Source organism: Eupeodes corollae, chromosome 3, assembly GCF_945859685.1.
Source record: "Eupeodes corollae chromosome 3, idEupCoro1.1, whole genome shotgun sequence".
Taxonomy (NCBI): Eukaryota; Metazoa; Arthropoda; class Insecta; order Diptera; family Syrphidae; genus Eupeodes; species Eupeodes corollae.
In genome coordinates, this window is record NC_079149.1 from 88418085 (window position 1) to 88441167 (window position 23083).

At 34.0% G+C, this 23083-nt stretch overlaps 2 protein-coding genes across 8 annotated transcripts in view; one reads left to right on the forward strand and one right to left on the reverse strand.

Annotated features, from left to right (window-relative positions):
• Positions 1–20845, forward strand: part of LOC129948874 (alpha-N-acetylgalactosaminidase) — a 107907-nt gene extending 87062 nt beyond the window's left edge. For all 6 annotated transcript variants that reach the window (XM_056060014.1, XM_056060010.1, XM_056060009.1 and 3 more), the window contains exons 3-6: positions 19320–19494; positions 19559–19990; positions 20058–20420; positions 20492–20845. In XM_056060014.1, coding sequence (XP_055915989.1) covers positions 19320–19494; positions 19559–19990; positions 20058–20420; positions 20492–20650 — 1129 coding nt within the window. In that variant the 3' untranslated portion in view covers positions 20651–20845. The remainder of the gene's footprint in view (positions 1–19319; positions 19495–19558; positions 19991–20057; positions 20421–20491) is intronic.
• LOC129948873 (6-phosphofructo-2-kinase/fructose-2,6-bisphosphatase-like) overlaps positions 1–23083 on the reverse strand; it is a 210986-nt gene that overhangs the window by 118842 nt on the left and 69061 nt on the right. The window lies entirely within an intron of this gene.

Consider the following 23083-nt stretch of genomic DNA (forward strand, 5'->3'; position numbering starts at 1 on the left):
CTCTATACAGCTCGTCCCTGTAGATGCTGTCATATGCGGCCTTGAAATCGATGAAAAGATGGTGGGTGTCGATTTGGTGTTCTTGAGTTTTTTTCCAGGATCTGCCGTAATGTGAATATTTGATCAACTGTGGACTTTCCTGGTCTAAAACCACACTGATAAGGACCTATCAGGTTGTTGACGATGGGCTTTAGACGTACACATATTACGGCAGAGAAGATTTTATAGGCGATGTTAAGTAGACTTATTCTTCTATAGTTGGTGCAGTTTAGAGGGTCTCCTTTTTTCAGGATCGGGCAAACAATACTGAGGTTCCATTCATCGGGCATGTTTTCTTCCGACCATATCTTACAGATAAGTTGGTGCATGCTCCTAACCAGCTTATCCCCAGCTGCTTTAAAGAGCTCGGTATTCAAGACATCTGCTCAAGCGGCTTTATTAGACTTCAACTTAGATATTTCAATCTTTACTTCGTCTAAGTCGGGAGGACGGGATTGTTGGCTCTCGTCGTCTATATCGAATGGGTCATCCTGCCTGACAGCGGAATTCAGTTCTTCATCGCCGTTATACAGTCTGCAGAAGTGGTCCTTCCATATCCTCAGCATTGACTGCGGTTCCACTATGATGTTTCCACTTTCGTCTTTGCAGACTTCGGTTCTAGGTTCTTGTACCTGTGAATTTCGTTTCACCTGTTCATAAAACTTTCGAACCTCATTCCTGCTTTTATACCTCTCAACATCTGCATTTGCCTGCCGACATTCCTCATCAAACCAGGGGTTCCTTGTTGGTGGCTGTTTGAAACCTAGCACATCAGAGGCGGCTTCTCTGATTGCATCTTGGCAATGTTGCCACTGGTTTTCGATACATTGTGTTGGTGGCAGAGAACTTCGAGAGAGGTTACTTGTAACTCGGTCGGAAAAGGATTTGGCGATTGTAGCCGTTCGACGTTGTATCTTCTCCCAGCACCTCCCTGTCTTGCCTTGGGTCTGGAAATCCGAAGTGCTACCTTTGCTACAACGAGGTAGTGGTCCGAGTCAATGTTAGCTCCTCGGAAAGTTCGTACATCCATGATGCTGGAAGCATGTCTGGCGTCGATCGCAATATGGTCAATCTGGTTGACGGTAGATTGATCTGGAGAAGTCCAAGTTCCTTTGTGGATGTTGAGGTGTGGAAAACGCGTACTGGCTACCACGACGTTTCACCCCGCTGCAAAATCTATGAGCCTGAATCCATTGTCGGAAGTGTTGTCGTGCAGGCTGTTCTTCCCGATTATTCCACCAAAGATGTCTTCCCTTCCTAGCTTGGCATTAAAATCGCCCAGGACTATTTTAATATCGTAGCTAGGGCACACTGCTCATATGTTTTGTCTAAGAGATCGAAGAACATATCTTTGGTGTTGTCGTCTTTCTCTTCTGTGGGGGCGTGCGCGCATATCAGGCTAATGTTGACGAATTTAGCCTTGATGCGTATGGCCATGAGGCGCTCATTGATGCACCTATAGCTCAAGACTTCTTGCCTAAGTCTGGCTCCGATGACGAATCCGCATCCAAATAAGCGCTGTTGGTTTCCGTGGTAGCAGTCACCATAGTAGATATCGCAGTTTTTCATCCTCTTTTTGCCCGGCCCATCCCATCGTATTTCCTGGATGGCGGTGATATCTGCTTTATATCGTTCTAGGAACTCCGCTAATTCTTCGGCCGCACGTGGTCTGTTAAGGGACCTAACATTCCACGTGCATATCCGAAGTTCGTTGTCCTTTATTCGTTTGCGTTGGTTGTTAACAGTAAATCCGTCCGTATCCGAGGCTTGTTGGTGCTTCGCAACTATGAAAGCTTTTACGTGACCAGGAAGTCACCCCGACGCACAACCTCCAACCTGGAGGGCCAGATCCTAAGTATAACTCCAAGGATGGCGAGCCGGATAAAACCGCTCCTTACAAGCCTGGGCTTCGAATAAGTCGAAGAAGCCCTATGGGTTATTTAGAAGCCCGTTATTTTTAGTCATCTTGAGTTAAAACTATTCTATTACTAAAATGAAACGATGCTCGCTACATGTCACATACGCAACAAAACAGTTTTTCTCCTATAGAGGAGAACATGAACTGTCAAACAAATAATTGTGTTATTTTTTTACCTCTGAACATTAAAAGTTTTAAATATGTGTTTTTCTTTTTTCGTACTGAACTTGTTCAGAGTGCGTTCTGTGAGCTCAGAATATAATAACTGAGCAGACAGAATTGAATGCTGAACACAAGCATTTGACAGGATAGTGATGGGAGCTCAGTACACAGATTTGTTTAAAAAATAATTCTAAATTCTATGTTTGGACTCTGTTCAGAAATCTTTTCTGATTTTCGTTACTTAAGTCACAATCAACCTGATTTAAAATTTATGTTGAAAGTATTTTTTGATCTAAAATAAAATTATATAAATATTTACATAATATACAAAAATATTATGTTATGATCATGTGTAAGTTCAATGCTCTTGAATTAATTTCAATATATAAAACTTTACTTTGCTGTAAAACATTAAAACACCATGAACTTCTATATAGACTAGAAGAACCACTTAATGTATGTAGGCAGCTATAAATTTTCTGATACAGATAGTGATACAAATATAAGGGTTATTGCCCTCTTCAAATACGTATTAAGTAAATATCATAAATTTATCATAATTGATACAAAAACAAAATTAATGTACACTTTTTTTTTCTTCAAATGCTCAAATGCCGAGTTCAATAAAATATCCATTTTAGTGTACGTTGTCTTTATCTAAAAACGAACACTAATTTTAGTCTGTCAAAATGTACAAATATGCGTAACAAAGACATTTATTTATGACTTAATTTGACCTTGAATAAATTGCACATATACTCGTATGTAAGCATCATACAATGAACTACATTTATAAGCATTTGCATTTCAAAGAAATCTATTGTTTATTTTTTCTCGTTTGAGTGATTTTACCATAAAAGTTCCTATAATACTCGTTTGTATTCATCAAATGATAATTTTACAACACTCAATCAATTAATAAAAAAAGATAAAACAAATTGATCTTTGTTTTATAAAGTTATTGTGTTTAGTTTACGCTTGGCTATGATTATAGCTTAATCAAATATTATTTTACGCTTATAACTGTAAAACAAAAAATTAGCATCTCATCAAATATTGAGCTATATGACAAATCAAAAATAAACATCGAACACACACAACTATAATAATTAATTCGATATAGAAATCCATAAATTATGCAAATTATGAAATTTACTATAAAAACCGATGAACTACAAATTTAATTATAGTTTTTGTTTCTTTTCAAACTTTGAAGGTCAACACGACGGAATTATTAATTAAATATGTAAGCAAAATGAATATCGCACTCGTCGTAAACTACTAGCTTCATTATCTTGTTGTTGGATTTGAACATTTTTAATTTCAAGTAATTAAACAAAGTGTTTCAAGATGATACAACTTTTCTTGTTAGTACTTTTAGTGCGATGACATTTGCGAACATTTGACATTACGATCTAATTTATATGCAAAACGTCAAACTTTCGCTTTCTGCTTACTAACTAGATGCGATAGTTTAAAGTTCGTTCCACATGAGATACATTAATGTAGGTTCATAAGATATCATCATATCAGATTGAATAACTGGTTTTGATTTTCTATTTAGTATTCTTTGGACGCTTGCGCTCCAATGAACACATTTGCTCAATGATTCATGAATGATGGGAATCTAATTGTTAATATAACTCCAACAAATAAAAAAGTGCTAGAGGGCAATCAAGCCTTAACTACCTTTAAATATATATCTTCTTTGGCAGTTGAAATGTGCATAAATATTCGCTAACAAAAGATACGAGTATATTTATGGCATAAATGGATTCGTTTATTTTAAAAATGAAAAATTTGCTAAGAATTTTGAGCAATGGAAATCTTCACAAAGTTGGAAATACATTACGCACATATTATGCACATTTTGAAATACAAAAGCTTACTTATTTTAATTGGGATTCAATAGTTGAATTGCAATTAAAAGGCCTTATTCTGCTAAAAGGTATTTGTGCTTTAAATTTGCTTTCAAAAAAATAAAAATGACAGATCATTATGCAGATATGCTTTATTGTTTTTTATAGGAACTAGTTTGCTTTCTATAATGGAAAATTTATAGCAAATGTCAAATGGGACAGTTTTAATTAGAAAGATTCTCATGACTCAGCAGGACAAAACCACAATATCTAAATTAATCTCAAACTAAAATACAAATTAGTATGCATCTTAATGACATAAGATGACATTTGGAAACAAGGTATATTTAAATAATTTTTAAAGGGTGGTTAATTTCTTGGTTTCAATATGATAAATTTTAAATTCAGGTGTTATTTTTGATATTTACGATAATCGATCGCTTAACAATTTGCTCGGTGAACGCAACATCAAAGTTCACAGTCATGCCTATCACAAGGTACGTCGTAAAAGAAAAAAGACTACGAATCCCGAAAAATCTATTACAAGTTCCCTTCGTAGTGAAAAATCTGGTACTAAATTCGTAGAATTTGGAATCACCAGCCCCGAAAAAACTTGAAATATCTTGTCCTTTTTTACCCACAGGTGTTTTCTTTTGTACACCAACAAAATCAAGTATTTGAAAAAATGTGAGTTCTTTCAACTTAGTCTTGTTATTTTTTATTTATAATTTTATTTATTTACGATTTTAAAGGTCGAAAACAACAAATAAACAAAAACTTCACCAAGGCTACAATTTCCTTTATGGTTATAAAAATAAGGCCTTTTCTTGAGCAGGCGCTACTATGTTTATGTGGGTTCCATCGACGCACATAACAACGCTCGGAAAACCGGCCTTGGAAAAAACTCCCCTTTTGTTTCTATCGTTTCAACGTCATTCATATACATCTTAATCCACTTGGGACATAATTTAAATGTCGATTGTGCCATTGCGACCTTAAAATCATTGCCAGTGCCAAGCTGATAGCCGCCTTCAGCCAAAAATCTTAACAACGCTCTCAATCGACACATTGGTGTCATCGATATTGATAACACACCTGGCTCCAGCTTTAAGTACTTCCAACACGTATTTGAAGACGTCATTGTTGAGCCTGAATTTCTTTCTAAATCGGCAACAGATATCAAGGAAATGAAAAAATTAAAGTAATTGGAGTCGAATACTTACAAAGTTGCATCCAAATGAAAGGGATTGCATGTGTCCCTAAGTCGGTTTCTTCGTATTTTCATCTCCTATTGCTGCACTGCTTCTTCATCAACTGCAGCAATAACTATTCCAATGGTATCCAGTTATAAAAACAACTTTAAAAACTCAAAATTTAGTTTAACAAACAAAACACAATTATTAATTTGACTAAATGAATCTGACAGAAAAGACAGTGCCGCCAGACCATTAATAAACATACTCATTTGGGAGTTTTTCATTTGGAGACGAAAATGTTTTAGTTTTATTCAGTAGTAAAATTGGTAGTTTCATATAATATTTTCAATCAAATCAATGTTACAAGTTGTTTTTTTTTTAACTTTAGGGATGTTAGTTCCTGGTCTGTTGACTACTTTTTTCAACATAAAACAGCTGACTTCGAAAATGGACGCTGATTTTCTTGAATCAGGCAGTGCTTTTTTCAAATCCCTTCGGATCTTCTGATTGTTTTTTTCGTGATTCGTAGCGGATTTTTTCATTCGTGGATTTCTTCGAAGGGATCTTGTGATAGGCATGAGTGTCAATGTCAACGCATAAAACAATAATTATCACAAGAATGACACCCTTCAGTCAATGTATTCCCTAAATGCTTCGATACGTTAACGTGACGTTAAGTTATTTCTGTCAAAGAGTTGTCTCGCAAAACATGGACGATCATACCACTTGACAAAATAATGTTTATGTGAGTCACCATTATTTGTATTTTTTTTTCGTTTTAGGTTAGGAAAACAATATTTACATTAATACAAAATAAATATATTTTTGGGTAGTTTTTAATTTGAAGTCTAATGAAATCAAAATCTTTACGGTAGGAAAAATCTAATAAAAGCTAAACCTTACATTTTTGGTGAACAAATGATGTTGTCTGTGCTTTAAAATCAAAATGATATAATATCCCTGAATTTCAGCACTGATAATACATGGATCATGCCTTGCTTGCATTCTGTTAAAATGCGTCTACATAAAAAGCCAATTGAGGAATTTCTGACACACAGGGTAGCTTTCTCGAATCTAATAACTAAAGTTCATGAATTATTTATTGGGACCCTGCTCTTTCGAAGCTTATGGTTCTGATACCAATTAGTATCAACGCATGGAAAGCAATAAAACTCAACTGTATTTTAGTACTATTTTATAAAACAATCTGTCAACTTCATGTCCATATTGTACGTTGCTATGGGATAACAATAAATATATTCGTTGCCTCGGTACAAAATTCTGCCATGTCAATGTTAGGACACAGTCATTGCCTAGACCAACTGTCCCAAAAACGGGTTGTCGTATCGCAATATCATTGACTTACACGGTCACAGAAAAGATTCAACCCGTTGACTCAAAAATGTCAACGGGAGCTTAAATTTACTAGTTAACCCGTTGACAGCATTTTTCGTTGACGATTAAATGACTTGACACCTTTGGGACATATTTTGACGTCAGAGAGCCAACGTGTTTATAGTCTAATATTTGAGGTAGCTTTAGTTCAAAAGTGGTTACTAAGACGAATTAATTGATTTTCCGGGCGTGTCATACAAGTCTTTTTTTGACGGCGATTAGGGATCATGATTTGGATGATATGTGGTCTTAACAAAGTGGGCAACAAGCCCAAGCCATACAACACAGCCAATTATGGCTTCATTTCGAGTTCAAACTTGGAAATCAAGTTTTTAATTAGATTTTTTAAAGACACCCTTAGGTCAAAAATCGAGGTTTACAATTTTCTCAAAAACGAACCGATAGATTTGTATTAAATTGTCTCTAATTTTGTTCTTCTTAAACTGGCTATTTTTAATAAAACAAATATTTTTTTGTTTCTCCAGAAGGGTGCCCCATTAAACCGTTTTTTTGTTCTTAAATTTTCTCAAGAACGATGTTGAAAAAATTATTGTTCAGACGATTTACGAAAAAGAACTTTCATAAATCAAAGTTTTTACTTGCGACATATAGGAACTATATGGCAAGTTTTGCATTCGTGCAAAATTTCGAACTCGAGATTTTAATCAAACATGATATTACGATGGTAGAGAAGTCGAAAAAAGTGGGTCCCGCGATTCCGTCCGGTCGGTTTTGTCTGTCTGTCCACGCTCCTACAGCCTAAACCATTGAGTCGATTGAGTTCAAACTTGGAAGTTAAGGTTTTGAGCAGATTCGCGTTAGGCGTTTTTTTCATTTTTTTTTTAAGGTCAAAAATAACAGTGGCCCCCATACAATTTTTTTGGTCAAAAACCGAAAATTAGAATTTTCTCAAAAACAAACCGATAGATTTTTTTTTAATTTTCTCTAAAATTTTATTTTTTAACTTGGCTTCTTTTTATAAGAAAACCATATTTTTGTATCGCTCAGGAAAGGTACCGCTCATAGAACCGTTATTTTGTTTTTTAATTTTCTCAGCAACTTGTGAACTGATTTTAATAATTTTTTTTCTGAATAAGCTCCTATATTACCTTAACAATATTTGATTAACAAAAATGCAATTTTTAATTGTTTGGATTTTTTAAAAAATATTGAATTTTTATTTTTCAAAACTCTATATCTCAAAAACGGGTCAACAATTTTTTACGAAATTCAAACGTAAGACGTATATTTACAATCACTAAACAACTGCATTCCAAAAATATTTTTAGAACAAAATTGGAAAATTTTATATATAAAAAATTAATTTAAAAAAAAACCGCTCTAACGATTTTCAAAATAAAAATTTGAAAAATCAACGGTTTTTTTATTTGTAAAATGGCATTTAAATTTTTGAAGACAAACTTATTTTTCAGGTAAAATTTTGAATCTTAAAATATTATTTTTTAAATTATTTTAACTGTGCATGAGCCCGAAAGAGCGCATTATTTTGACAAAATTGTAATTACATTCCTAGCTTTCATCCAAATTAGTGCATTTGGTACACATTTATATGATATATTTAATCAACAATCTATTTTAAAGAGTCTATCAAGAAGTATTATCTTGGTAACTTTGTATATAATGATTTTAAAATATTATTCTTTACGAATAAGGTTGTTTCACTCATGATTTACTGGCCTTCGCCTATATAAAGAAACTGGCCAGAGAGAGTATATGTATTTTCTATTAGACTCACTTTTTCAACGCATACACATTGTACCTATTTATAAAGGTATTACGTACAACTTCTACAACTACTGCTTACGTGTCACTTTATAACTAAAATCCAAAACGCACAAGAGCCTGACTGTAAACAACACATGAACAGCAATTTCTTGTACTTGTTCGTATGCTTGTTTTTTAAAACTTTATTGAAAAAAATAGACTGAACGTAATAACTCCATATTTGCGCTGAAAACTTGTAGTAAAGAAGGAATGTAGTATGTACCTTCTAGCCACCAATAACATTCCTTCATTATCATCATAAACATGTCCTTATCTATCTATCTGCATAAAGCTAAGCACGCCAAGTGAACTATTCTATGGTCGTTTTAGACATCTACCTGCTACCTAACTACACAACCAATAGGCGATCGACTTACAATTTAAACATTCATGGTCTGCCTCTTTCTTATCTTATTTATTTTCCATCCTGGTTCTTCTAATATGAAATTACAATAAAGCTATCTAAATGGAAAAAGCTTTTAAGGAACAAGTTGAATCTATATGAATCGCATTGTAGCTTTATAGATAATAGAAACCATTTTTCATATATAAAGATCTACAAGAAAAAGCATACAAAGATTTAACACAAGTAAAAGCAGACTTATGAATGTAAATAAAAACAAATATCGGTAAAAGATCCTAAACAGCTGACGTAAGCATGCAAAAGTTTGTTTCATCCCCTTATTAGATGCAATATTAAGCCATTTTGTTTTTTATATAAAGTGCATTGATATAAATAAAACAAAAACAAATTCATCAACCTTCATATGGAAGCTCTTTATGTGAAAACATATACGAGGTTAGACTCAAATAAAATGAAGGAAATTGTGTTGACTTTTTGGGTCGAAAATTAAATATCTCCCTTATTCTGCTGGCTGCTTATGGAAATGGGAATAATATTTTTCTCTCGCTCCCGCTGAATTTCTCCACTTTCGATACTAACGCCACGCCAACGACTCGGCATCTGGTCGCCCTAAAAAATTCTACTATGGTTTTCATATACAAAGATCGTGCGGTTTTTTGACAATTCAAATGGCATTTATATCTTTGAAGCCAAACTTATTTTATAGGAATATTTTTAAATCTCATATATGTAAGTACTTTTTTAAAGAGACTCTTTGCATACAGGAGCAAGTTCGTGCGACCCAGTCGTGCATTTTATTTTGATTCCATTTGATTTACATTTTTAAAAAAGAACTTATTTTACAAAGAATTTTTTTAAATTATAAAATACTAGCTGACCCGGCAGACTTCGTACTGCCTCAATAAATAAATAAAAGACCTAAACTTTTGTATTAATTGATTTCAAAACAAACAAAACGTAGTAAATCAAAAAGCATTTGTTTAATGAAGCATGAAGTTTTATTATTATTTTCGACACGTCATATTGCTTTCTTAATAACAGAGTTTTCCTTAAAAACTGGCTATTTATAAGATTTAAATTTTTATTAACAGACACACACTGTTATAATACAGTTTATTAATCAATTTAAAGCTTAAGGTTTTCCGACGCGCGAACACGTGACGTATAATTTGTCCATTCGCGAAACAGGGAAATATTCCTCGTTCACCTAGCCAATTATGGTTATTAAATTTTTGCGCTATGTCTATGAAAACACGCTGAAAAAGCTCCTCTTTTGAATCTGTGATGTGACAGAAATCTGTGGGTAATGTGATGAATCCGGTCGAGGTGTCCATTGCAAGTTTATTATTTCCGATATCTAAGAACTGCTTCGCAAACACATTTTCAGTTTCATCATGTTGCAAAAATACTTGCATGTTAGTTGTTACGAGTAATTGGAGTGTCTTTACGTACTGCCACAAAATTGATGATTTTAGACATGCATTTAGTTCATCAGCAGTTATTCCCCGATCATCAGATCGGGAAATAACTGGAAGAGTCTGACGAAAATCACCTGACAACAGAATCATGGCCCCACCAAAAATATTTTTCAATGTTCTGTCCAGCGCCTCCAGTGACCTCTTATGAGCTATTGTGCATTCATCCCAAACAATTAATTTGCATACCTGCAGGATTTTGGCCATTACGCTGTTACGGTGATTTGCATGTTTAATGGTAATTTCAATTCAGAATGCGCAGTTTTTCCGACTTCTATCATGGTCGCGATTTGATCCTCACCAAAAACGTTTTTCCGGTTCCTTCGGGAGCATCAAGGAAATAAATCCCACCAGATCCACTTTTCACAGCTTCTATCAAAGTGTCGTACGATTCTTTAGGTGCTGTCATTCCCAAACACGACAATTCTTTATTTGCTATCAATAAACATATGTCTTCTTTCATGATCAATGTCTCGTTGTAAATTTCTTCAGTCATTTGTAGTGTAGGAATATCGTAACCATTATCGTAACACAATATCGTCAATGGTAATGCTTTTGTCCGTGTTCTGATTTTTTTATTTATTTTTTTGAAGTTTACCTCTAAGCCATAAGCCATAAGCCGTGTTCTGAAGTGCGACGGAATGATTGACATATTAGTTGGTAGTCAAATCTAATGTCAAATGTTATGGTTGCGTTCAGAAACTTAACTTGTGACAAAATTTAAGATTTATCAAACTTAAAAAAATAATCTGATACAGTAACAACTGAAGTTAGCTAAAATAAAGTTTCGCGAAGCCGACCAAATTTATTGGAAATCAGCACTAACAATAGTTTATTACATTTTTTGTCGCGTTCCAAAATTCGTGCGATTCAGGAGTGCACTTTATTTCTGTAGGGCTCTCTAATAATACCCGAATTCTATCTGTTTTTGTGCGTATTTTATTTAGCTTTACTTCTTAAGCCAAAAAATGAATGACCCTGTATATACACGATAATTGGGATGAGAAAATAAAAAATTCATAAATCTGGGAATAATTTGTGAAAGTTTATTTATTCAAAGTGTTCATTTCTATTTTGTTTACCCTTACAATAGTTTGTGTCTTAAAAGTTAAAAATTAAAAAAAAAGAATAAGAAAATGTTAATAAAAAGTGTCAATAAATTTGTTTAATGTTTTTCTTTGAAATAAACGATGAGAAAAAACATAAAACAATAATTCCCTTTAAAACTTTCCCCACGGATTTTATTTTATTTTTACAAAGATATAAAATGACGGATATTTAAGGTTTCCTGAAATACAAACCTTTTGGTCAATCTTATGAACTTTATCTTAGTTTTCATTTTTGTATGTTTTTCCAAAAGAGATTTTTCGCGGTCATAAAAGTTATTTCACAATATTCTGATTTATAAAAAAAATCAGCTTTCTCATAATCTTTTTTTTTATTATGAAGGCGTTAAAAAAGATTTAAAAAAGATCCAATCTTAGAATTAGACGCGGCATTTATTGAAGAAGTTAACTTAATTAATCTTTCTCGCGGAACTAATGTACAAACCAATAAAGACTATTATTATAAAAATAAAGAACAAAGCAAACAAAATAAACTTTACAGTAACTTTTCCACAATAAGGTCGGAAACACAATAGAAGCAGCAACCACAATTTGTTTCGCTTGATTTGGTTCTCTTCTTTAGGCGAAGACCATAGACCATGCAGACATAAAAACTGCAAAAATTCAGTAGAAAATATATTGCAAATTACCGTTGCGGTTCAAAGGCTTTAAGGGAAATCTGCTATAATTTTGTTTTTTTATGGGTTTCTTTGTGAAGTTTAGTTTTCCAAGTTTATTACCGTCCAACAATTTAACTTGGCCTTGCCCGAAAACCGTTAAAATCAAAAGAATCTAACTACAAGTAAATTATTATTAGACGTTGCAGACTTTGAATATATTTGACGTTTTAGTGCAGTTTTAATCTTTAGTTTATGACAGAATTCTTTTGTTTTTGACAGGAGAATAATCAGAGAAAAGATGTTGTATGGTTTATATGGATAATTTTGTTTGTCTATGTAATTAATAGGGTTAAGGTGAAAATATAATTCACAATAGATACATCTTATAAGCAATAAGCATTATGTGCTTAAGGCAGGTGGAGCGTTGGCGGCAAGCGATGATGAAATGTCTGATATATTCTGAATTTAGATGAATTGGTGCGTAAACAATAGCTCTTGGTCTAGTCTTAATTTGTAAACGCCCATCATGCACAAGGTTTTGTAAAAGTCTTTATTATTATTATTGTTTATAATTTAAGTGAATTATAGAAAACAATCTAGACATTATAAGCCTACTCGTGCAATTCATCATGAGTTTAATCGCGGAAAAAAACAAAGCATAACGAGCGAGGGAACGAATGTGGAAAAAGTATAAGACTTCTTTTGCTCCCACAAATTATAACAAATAAATTATATTCTGGATGGTTTTCCTTTTTTTATTTTACCTTCAGTCTTTTTACAGAAGTTGCTTTCAATTTTAAGTTTTAACAATAAAAAAACTTATTGTAGTTCATGTCATTGTCATCATTAAGTAAACCACAAAGGTTAGCACAATTTTGTTTGATGTTTAATTGGGTGTTAAATTAAATTTTGATTTCGTTGCCATTTTAATTTGTATGATTAGATTTTTCAAAAGTTTTCATTTTTATAATTTATTTTTAAGACTCTGTTCTTCAAGATTTTGTTAAAGTTTATGTAAATTTTCTTTATTAGGTCTATCAACTTTTCGAAAATTTACTACTACAAGGTAAAGGGTGATTTTTTTGAGGTTAGGATTTTCATGCATTAGTATTTGACAGATCACGCGGGATTTCAGACATGGTGTGAAAGAGAAAGATGCTCAGTATGCTTTGACATTTCATCATGAATAGACTTACTAACGAGCAACGCTTGCAAATCATTGAATTGTATTACCAAAATCAGTGTTCGGTTTGAAATGTGTTTCGCGCTTTACGTCCGATTTATGGTCTACATAATCGACCAAGTGAGCAAACAATTAATGCGATTGTGACCAAGTTTCGCACTCAGTTTACTTTATTGGACATTAAACCAACCACACGAATGCGTACAGTGCGTACAGAAGAGAATATTGCGTCTGTTTCTGAGAGTGTTGCTGAAGACCGTGAAATGTCGATTCGTCGCCGTTCGCAGCAATTGGGTTTGTGTTATTCGACCACATGGAAGATTTTACGCAAAGATCTTGGTGTAAAACCGCATAAAATACAGCTCGTGCAAGAACTGAAGCCGAACGATCTGCCACAACGTCGAATTTTCAGTGAATGGGCCCTAGAAAAGTTGGCAGAAAATCAGCTTTTTTATCGACAAATTTTGTTCAGCGATGAGGCTCATTTCTGGTTGAATGGCTACGTAAATAAGCAAAATTGCCGCATTTGGAGTGAAGAGCAACCAGAAGCCGTTCAAGAACTGCCCATGCATCCCGAAAAATGCACTGTTTGGTGTGGTTTGTACGCTGGTGGAATCATTGGACCGTATTTTTTCAAAGATGCTGTTGGACGCAACGTTACGGTGAATGGCGATCGCTATCGTTCAATGCTAACAAACTTTTTGTTGCCAAAAATGAAAGAACTGAACTTGGTTGACATGTGGTTTCAACAAGATGGCGCTACAGTCCACACAGCTCGCGATTCTATGTCCATTTTGAGGGAAAACTTCGGAGAACAATTCATCTCAAGGAATGGACCGGTAAGTTGGCCACCAAGATCATGCGATTTGATGCCTTTAGACTATTTTTTCTGGGGCTACGTCAAGTCTAAAGTCTACACAAATAAGCCAGCAACTATTCCAGCTTTGGAAGACAACATTTCCGAAGAAATTCGGGCTATTCCGGCCAAAATGCTCGAAAAAGTTACCCAAAATTGGACTTTCCGAATGGACCACCTAAGACGCAGCCGCGGTCAACATTTAAATGAAATTATCTTAAAAAAGTAAATGTCATGGACCAATCTAACGTTTCAAATAAAGAATCGATGAGATTTTGCAAATTTTATGCGTTTTTTTTAAAAAAAAGTTCTCAAGCTCTTAAAAAATCACCGTTTAATAGGAAACCTTCCAATCTTTAACAAATCGATTTACAAAACTCAGAAGTTTTCTAAATAATTTTCAATTTCAAAATAAAATGTCGCTCTTAATGCATAATTATAAGTTTAGTTCACTTAAAAATGGTTTAAATGTATTTAAAACGGACATAAGTTACTTGACGGAACTGAGCGTTGAGAACTAGGGCCTAGTGACTAAGGTGCCAGTTATAGATATCATTGAAATCGATGCGGAAAATTTTTTGAATCAATATTTGACGGTGTTTCCCTTGGATTAGAAATTAACATTAGATTTAGAATTGATTTTATTCATAATTAATAAAATTAATATAACATTTTAATATAAAACAAGATCATTATAGACATGGCTATCTGCCGTCTGCCGAATAGACTATTTATATACTTTTACAATATTATTTATTTTTTTAATTTGACTTTAAATTTTATAATTAGCTATTTTTAATTTATTTCAATTAACAGTTATCACATAATAATAAGAATAAAAAAGGTGTTTCATCAAAAAAGTCCTTGTAAGATTCTATTTCGATATCTTGAAGCAATAGTACAGAACTGATACAGTTTAGAGGCATTCATTAGATTTAATTCGAATATGACTTCCTCAATGGTTAGAAAATCTTTTCCAAAGATGCATCTTCTCGTTTCTCTTAGAGTAGGACACTTTCCCAAGAAATGCACAACGTCTTGTTGCACATATCCTGTTGCACATATTACAGATGACTGGAAGATCTGCTATGTGAGGTATATTGTTCAGGTTTAGAATTTCAGCTCGTAGTCTGACCATCATAGATATTTCCGACACTAAGCTCATCACGGAAGAAGTTTTACTGCTGCAAATTGTGGTTAAGCTGGCAGTAGACCGTACGATGTAAGGAGTTTGAAGCTTCATCCATGTACTTGGTTCTAGCTGTGCTTCATCTACCTTGGAAATAATTTGATACATGTCCTTTTTTAATTTGGAAAGGTCCTCGACATTACAAACCAAATTAATTCCACAATTTTCTGTCAACTCAAGCCATTCGCGATACCATTTACTCCTTGAATTGATAGCCTTAAGAGCTGATATTTTGGGTAAACGATAGTCTGCCAAATTTAAGCTTCTAATTATGTAATCCACTTGCGGTTTTAATGTTTTTACAAAAAGTGGAGAAATTCTCGTTTCTAGCATTTAGACATAGTTCGGTGTGTTGGCTGGCAAATAGAATGCTCGTTTAATGTAGAAGCGCAATAGCTTTTCCACCATCTCATAATATTTACTTCCCCAAGTTTGTGCAGCGTAAAGCATAATAGATTCTGCTCCAGTTTCAAAACTCTTGTATTTGCCACTATGAGCCACACATTCGTTTATCGCCATTTTCGCTTTATTAAGTTTCTCCATACTAAAGTTCTTCGTGAAGGTAACTCTCAGGTACTTAAACTCTTTAACCACTTCAATCAATTCTCCATTGAATTTCCACTTTTCGTTTGCGCAATTTCACCCTCCATGTTTTTTGAAGATGATCACTTTCGACTTCTCTAAATTGACAATTAATCCCCAAAGTTTGGAATATTCGTGTATCCGATTAATCATTAGTTGAAGTGATTCTGGAGTATATGCGAGCAGTACAATTTCTTCTGCAAATAGCAGAGTTTTAATCAGCGTCCCCGCATAAACAATACCTCCGGTCAACCAGTCGATTAGATCCTCTATTAATATTGCAAATAAAAGTGGGCTTAGTGTGCAACCTTGCCGAACCCATGATGCAAATTGGAACCAATCAGACTTTTCTTCACCATTCCACACAGTAGCTCGAGTGTCTTCATATATGTTTTTAATTAGTCTGCCAAACTTTAGAGACATTTCTTTTTCGAACAGCTTATAGATTAGCGAATTACGATCCACAGTATCGAACGCAGCATTGAAGTCAATGAAGAACACGTAGAGTTTTTTGGCTTAATCTAAGAATGAATCTGCAATACTCCTCAGCATAAATATATGATCAACAGTTGAATACCCTTGTCTAAAGTCGGCTTGAAATTCTTTTAATTGTTTATTTTCTTTTATCCATGTTGACAGTCTTCGTTGCATTAACGCGGTAAATATTTGTTAGGATGCATTAAAAAACGAATCCGGATGCACATCCTTTCTTGTATATAGGAAAAATCAGTGCTTCCTTGAACTGAAGCGGTATCACGCCTGTTTCAAAAACATTATTGAACAAGAGAGCTCAACTTTCAAAAAGGCCTCTATTCGCATATTTATAGAATTCAGCTTCTATTCTATCAGACCCTGGTGCTTTTTTATCTTTAAGTCCCTCAGCTGCCAGTTTCACCTCATCCGGAGTTATTCGTTAATCAAGGATTTGATTCTCGACTCCTGGAGCAGCATAATGAATGACAACCCGGTTCATAACTGGATTAAGAAGCATATTGAAGTACCGCGATAAAACATCAGAATTAAGGTGTCAACCAATTGTGTATTGTTCACTGTTAAGTTTCCATGCCAATTACCAAAATTCAGCCAAATTTCGGCAGCTCGACAGTTTTTGGGCTTCCATTGCTATTTCTTGATTTCTTAGCAAGTTTTCTAAGTTCTCTCGATAATTGTTTCCTTTTGCCTTCGACCTAGTTTAGGAAGTAACGTCATGTTCCGTTCGACTTCGCTCATAAAACTATCAAGTTGAAAGGAATCAATTATTGGAAGGTGATCTGAATAAGGTAACTGTCCAATTTAAAAAGTCTGTGAAATGAACATTATATACTGATCGATCGGAAATCACACGAAGAATTTTTTTTTTCAGCACGGAAATTCATTTTCCTGAAAAGCTGATTTTTTTATGTTCAAAATTGAAATAAATCGTTCCACTGATTTGTGTTCCAATTTCACGCAATTCCAATAAAGTAAACATTTTTCGGTGGATTTCAATCAGGAAATTGTTTTAAATTAAAGAAATTTTTAATGATAGCAGCTTTCATCGACCTGCCAAAAAAAATACAATGCTTGTTTTCAATGATAAAAACCAATGATAGCTATAATAACGCGCTCAAGTGCCGAACACAATGGTGAAGCTGAAGCTTGTAGTACTTTCAAAGTTGAAAAACGAAAAAACACACAGCTTTACAATGTGCAGTTGAAGCGGAAGCTAAGGCGCAAGTTGAACTTTTACTTTTGACATTTGTATGGTTTATATGGATAGTTGAGGGATCAAGTTGAAAACTTTTGACTTGATGCTGTGCAGGTTCAATTCTTGTCGCGGTTTACTATTGTGGACGTTCCTTGCTTTAAAATGCCGATTTTTAATAACAACTTCAGCTTCAAGATTCACTCATGGTGATAAATATGACAATACTTAAATTCTTGCAAAAATAATATAATTTCAAAATTGTTAAGACAACTTTTTGCTGAAAATGCAGTTTAGGGGTTATACCATAAAATAATGATAATATTTATTCAAATAGGTTAAAAATGGTGTTTTGTTTTTAATCTACTATCTTTGATATTCTAGTTTATTTGAACAATTTTGATGCGTTGTTGGAGCGTGTATCATTGTCAATGTCAAAAGATGACAGATTCAAAAGTGACAGCTACCCAAATTAAGACCTCTTATTTCCAAATGAGGTATCAGCCTCTTATAAGTTGTTTTCTAAACCACCTGGAAGTAAGAGCGTGTTCTTCTGGAGACAGATTTTGTTTCGATTTTTTCGTTCAAAGAAAAAAGTGAAATGAGGGTCGAAAAACATAATGGCCCAAAATTTAAAGAACCTAGTGTTAGGGTTTAACTAGTAAATTATACTAGTTGACAATTTCATAAATATTTACCAATTCACTAAAGGACCCAAAATTTTGAACCTTTCTTTTCATTCTGCTAAATAGTAAATTGGTAATTGTCTTTTTATTAAACTACGATAATAAAAACATGTCTTAAAAGTGACAGTTCGTGAAAACAAACAGAGCAAATACGATTCAACGGACTATCCACTGCTGTCATAAGAATAATTTTGGAGAAAATTGCAAATTGCTAAAAGTTAAATTAGCGTTATCTTAACTTAAGCAAATCGTTAAGAAATGTACACCAATAATTTTATATCAACGGGCGAAAGAAATGATGATAATAAAAGAATAATATTATGTGTGTATTTCTAAATCTGTCAAATTGACAACCATCGAGCTTTAGATGATTAAACTCAATTCAATTCGATTGAACAAGTTCCGATTACAATTGTTAAAACTTATTGTTATCATGGTGAACAAAAAAGGACCAAATGGAGGGCCTTTTGAAATTTTTGTATATAGTTTTTTTTTTCAAATATGTAAAACTTTGTCGGTGACAAGAGTATTTTGTTTTGTTTTGCGGCAGAAACTTCATTGTTGGAAAACGAAAATGGGTATAGATTTAACTGTCTTACACAGATGAAATTCGTTTATTTTGACAGCCAATTGCGCAAAATATTTAACCTGTATTTTTTGGATATTTGTTAATGTTTTTTTTTGCGATTTGACAACAAATTGGAGGTTCACGAGCTTCCTGCCAGGTGCGGTGACTCCATGTGTCAATATATACACATAACCATTAACGTGTTTTTGACGTTTATGTTCTGTAAACCTCGCAAATGTCAAAATATTATTGACGACATTTACAAAAATTATAGCATCTATGACTTTCAGACGCTATTTTATGGTTAGTTTATTTTATAACATAATCTACTCTAAAAGCTTTTACACTGCATTGAAGAGATCTGTTCAAAGTTTCAAATCAGTTTTCAGTTTTACATCGAAATATTATTGCATATCTGGCGCCATACTCAAATTATGTTGAATATCTTAAAACAGTGCTTCTCAAAAAGTTTGTTATGACTCTGAAAGAAAACATGTATGTCGTGTAAAAGTATGCAACATTTAAGACGATCAAATAACAATTCCAAACTCGAAAGACTCAATATTTGAAGTGCATACTTTTTTCTGTTTGATCTTCTATAACCGTCTTACAGAATTTTTGAACTTACAACGGTTTTATTTTTAATCCATAGTGAAAATCTTTTCCGTACAATGACTGATCTAGTGATATCAGAAGGATACGCAGCAGTTGGATACGAGTACATCAACGTTGATGATTGTTGGTTGGAGAAATCCCGAGGACCACAGGGACAACTGGTACCAGATCGTAGACGATTCCCCAGTGGAATGAAAGCTCTATCGGACTATGTAATTTTTTTTCCAACATTTTCTTGTTTCGAAATACTTTATAGTGATAATTAAAAACTTTCAGATTCACTCGAGGGGCCTGAAATTTGGAATTTATGAAGATTTCGGTAATTACACCTGTGCAGGTTATCCCGGTATCATTGGCTATCAAAGACTCGACGCTGATTTGTTTGCCGATTGGGACGTTGACTATGTGAAACTTGACGGGTGTTATTCCCTGCCATTGGACATGGATATCGGTTATCCAGACTTTGGTAGACATTTAAATAGAACTGGACGACAAATGATCTACTCATGCAGTTGGCCAGTATATCAAATTTATGCCGGCATCAGTCCGAATTTCTCTTCGATCATAGAACATTGCAATTTGTGGAGGAACTTCGATGATATTCAAGATTCATGGGCTTCGGTGGAGAGTATCATCGATTACTATGGCAATAATCAGGATGTGATTGCACCTAATGCTGGTCCTGGACATTGGAATGATCCAGATATGGTAACTTACATCAATAGCCTCATAAAAATATATTTATTACCTAACATTTGTTTTGTTTCTATTTTAGTTAATTATTGGTAACTTTGGTCTGAGCTATGAGCAATCCAAGACTCAATTCGCCATCTGGGCAATATTGGCAGCGCCACTTCTTATGTCAGTAGATTTGAGAACTATTCGTCCAGAGTTCAAAGCCATCCTTCAAAACAGAAAGATCATTGCCGTTGATCAGGATCCTCTTGGTATCCAAGGTCGGAGGATCTACAAACACAAGGGAATCGAAATCTGGTCACGACCGATAGCTCCCATTTATCAAACATACTACTCCTACGCTGTAGCATTTGTGAACCGTCGAACAGATGGAACACCCTCAGATGTTGCAGTAACACTTCGTGAACTCGGTCTTACTTCACCCACTGGATACAGAGTTGAGGTAAGCATCAGTGTCAACTTGCAAAACCTTAACCAAAAAAGTAAATATATTTTCTTTTTGTATTTCTCAAGGATCTCTATGAAGACGTCGACTATGGCGTACTAAGTCCACAGACAAAAATTAAAGTGAAAGTAAATCCTTCCGGTGTAGTGATCCTTAGAGCCGATGTACAGCCAGAACGTTTTACGAGAACGCCATATAATCCGCTCTCATATTTCCATGTCAAGTAATAAGAAACGCCATCTATTTGTGACTGCTGAATAGTTTTGCCAAAACCTTTTACACACGAAAAAAAAGGAAGAGGAAAGCAGCCATTATTTTTTGTTTCTTTAAATTTTTCACATCCTCTATCTGTGTCTCTATTCTTTTCCCAGTCTATCTAGATTTTTTGGTTAATTTAACTATTATTTAAGTGAAAAACAAAATAAATAAAAACGCGCCCATTGATTTATGTATTGTAAAAAAATAATAAGTAATACTTTTGTTTTTATTTTATTTGTTTGTGTTATTTGCAGTTGAAAAAATCGGTATTAAGCTGATAACACAATGACAAGTAATATTCATTTATAACATCAGCGTTATTATTTTAAGTTTTAGACATTTAAAAATATGTCTGTTGGAATATTTCCAAAGCTGATAATGATTTTACTTAGAAATAAATTTTTCATTATTGTCTGACGTAAACTTACTCGAATATAAGTAATAAATTTGCAACAAAAAAATTCAGTAGAGAGGTACAAACCCTTTAATCTTTCATAAAAATGATCTCTGGAATAATTCAGCTGATAGATATTTTTAAAAAATAGTGATAAGGCTTACTGGATTATATTACGCAAAGGGTATTTGTGAACGCATTGCTAGAAGTTCATTTAATATTTTGAGGAAAAAATGCCCCACTAACATGAGCTCAATGTAAGACAACGATGTTATTCTTTCAGGGTTACCAAAGGAAATGACCAGTTTTTCTATAAAGCCAAGCGTCTGTTCCTAAACTAGGTAAGCTCAATTCAAAATTAATATATGCTCTTAATATTTTCAAAATCGGTTTTTAGTAGTTTACGATATTTGATATTTGGTTTTGATAAGGGCCAGTTAAGGCTTTCATCTGTTTTTATAATTCAAAAGTTTGTTTCGAGATTAAGACAATTCAATTTTGTACGCCTGCTGCCAAAATGGAGGCAGAACTTAACCCAGAACTTTTCCTAAATTTCTAAGAACAGCTGATTGTTGATTTCACATTTCGAAACAAAATCGTTTCACTGAAAGCGTTCCATTTTCTTTGCATTCCCAACTGTCAGTTTTACTTTCAATGATCAGCTCTAACTTCAAATACTTGATTCTAAGGCGCCAGTTATAGCTATCATTGTTTTTATCATTGAAAACAAACATTGGAATTTTTTTGACAGGTCGTTTATAGCTATTATTAAAAGTTTCTGTCATTGAAAAAAATTTCCTGATTGATATCCACCGAAAAACTTTTAGATACTGACAGAAATCTGTCATTAGAATTTTGTGAAACTGGAACACAAATCGTTTTACTTTTGAACATAAAAGTATCAGCCGTTCAGGAAAATGAATTTCCGTCCGGAAAATTGAAAAATACATTTTTAGAAAAAAATAAATGCGTTATTAAACTTTTTTTTCTCAAAAAATTCTTCGTGTGATTTCCGATTAATCCGTATATAATTTTCATTTCTAGTCAAAGGGAAACATAGTCATATATTGATTCAAAAAATTTCCCGAATCGATTTCAATGACATCTATAACTCGCCCCTAATCAAGAAATTTTAAATGAAAGCTTTAATTAATTAAATTAAATTGGGTGGCGCAACAGTGAACTAGGGCCTAGTGACTGACAACTCTCAACCATTCCTGTGTGCGGGTACTGTTGTCAGGGATGGAAGGGACCTACAGTTTTAAGCCGAATCCGAACGGCAAATTTGCTAAAGCACTTTTCATGACAAAAATTACTCTTGGAGAATTTGACAATTCCTCGCAAGAGGCAGTACCCGCGAAAAAAACTTTAGGTGGCAAAATTCCAATAATTCGTTTCAATGATGAATACCAATGACAGCTATGAGTGCCACGTAATTTCTTAAAATATAGAATGCAGACAAATATTTTAAGTACTTAATTGACATATGAGTTCAGCTTAGCAACAGTCACATGTGAATGTCTAAAGCCCATCGTCAACAACCTGAAAGGTCCTTGAGAGAATAGTCTTAGAAAAAAATAGTGTAGAGCATCCACGTCAACACTAGAGGCAATTACTAGCATATGCTGATGACATTAACATAATCGGAAGAACTCAGAGTGATATCAATGGGACCTTTGTAAGTATGGAGGCAGATGCGGCAAAAATTGATATGGCGGTAAATGAGGACAAACATAAGAACATGCTGCCATCAAGAAAGAATCTTAAACATTGACGTCTCTATCAAAACGTCACCATCGACAGGCGTAGTTTTAAGGTAGTTAAAGACTTCGTTCCCTAGTCTCACGACTGTAGCGCCACCTTAAGCAAGTAAAGACTTCGTTTACCTAGGCTCCGCTATGAACATAGAAAATAACACCAGCGCTGAGATCAAAAGAAGACCTTTAAAATCCCCGTGCTGCTACACGGTGCAGAACCATGGACTATGACAAAAGCGGATGAAAGCATC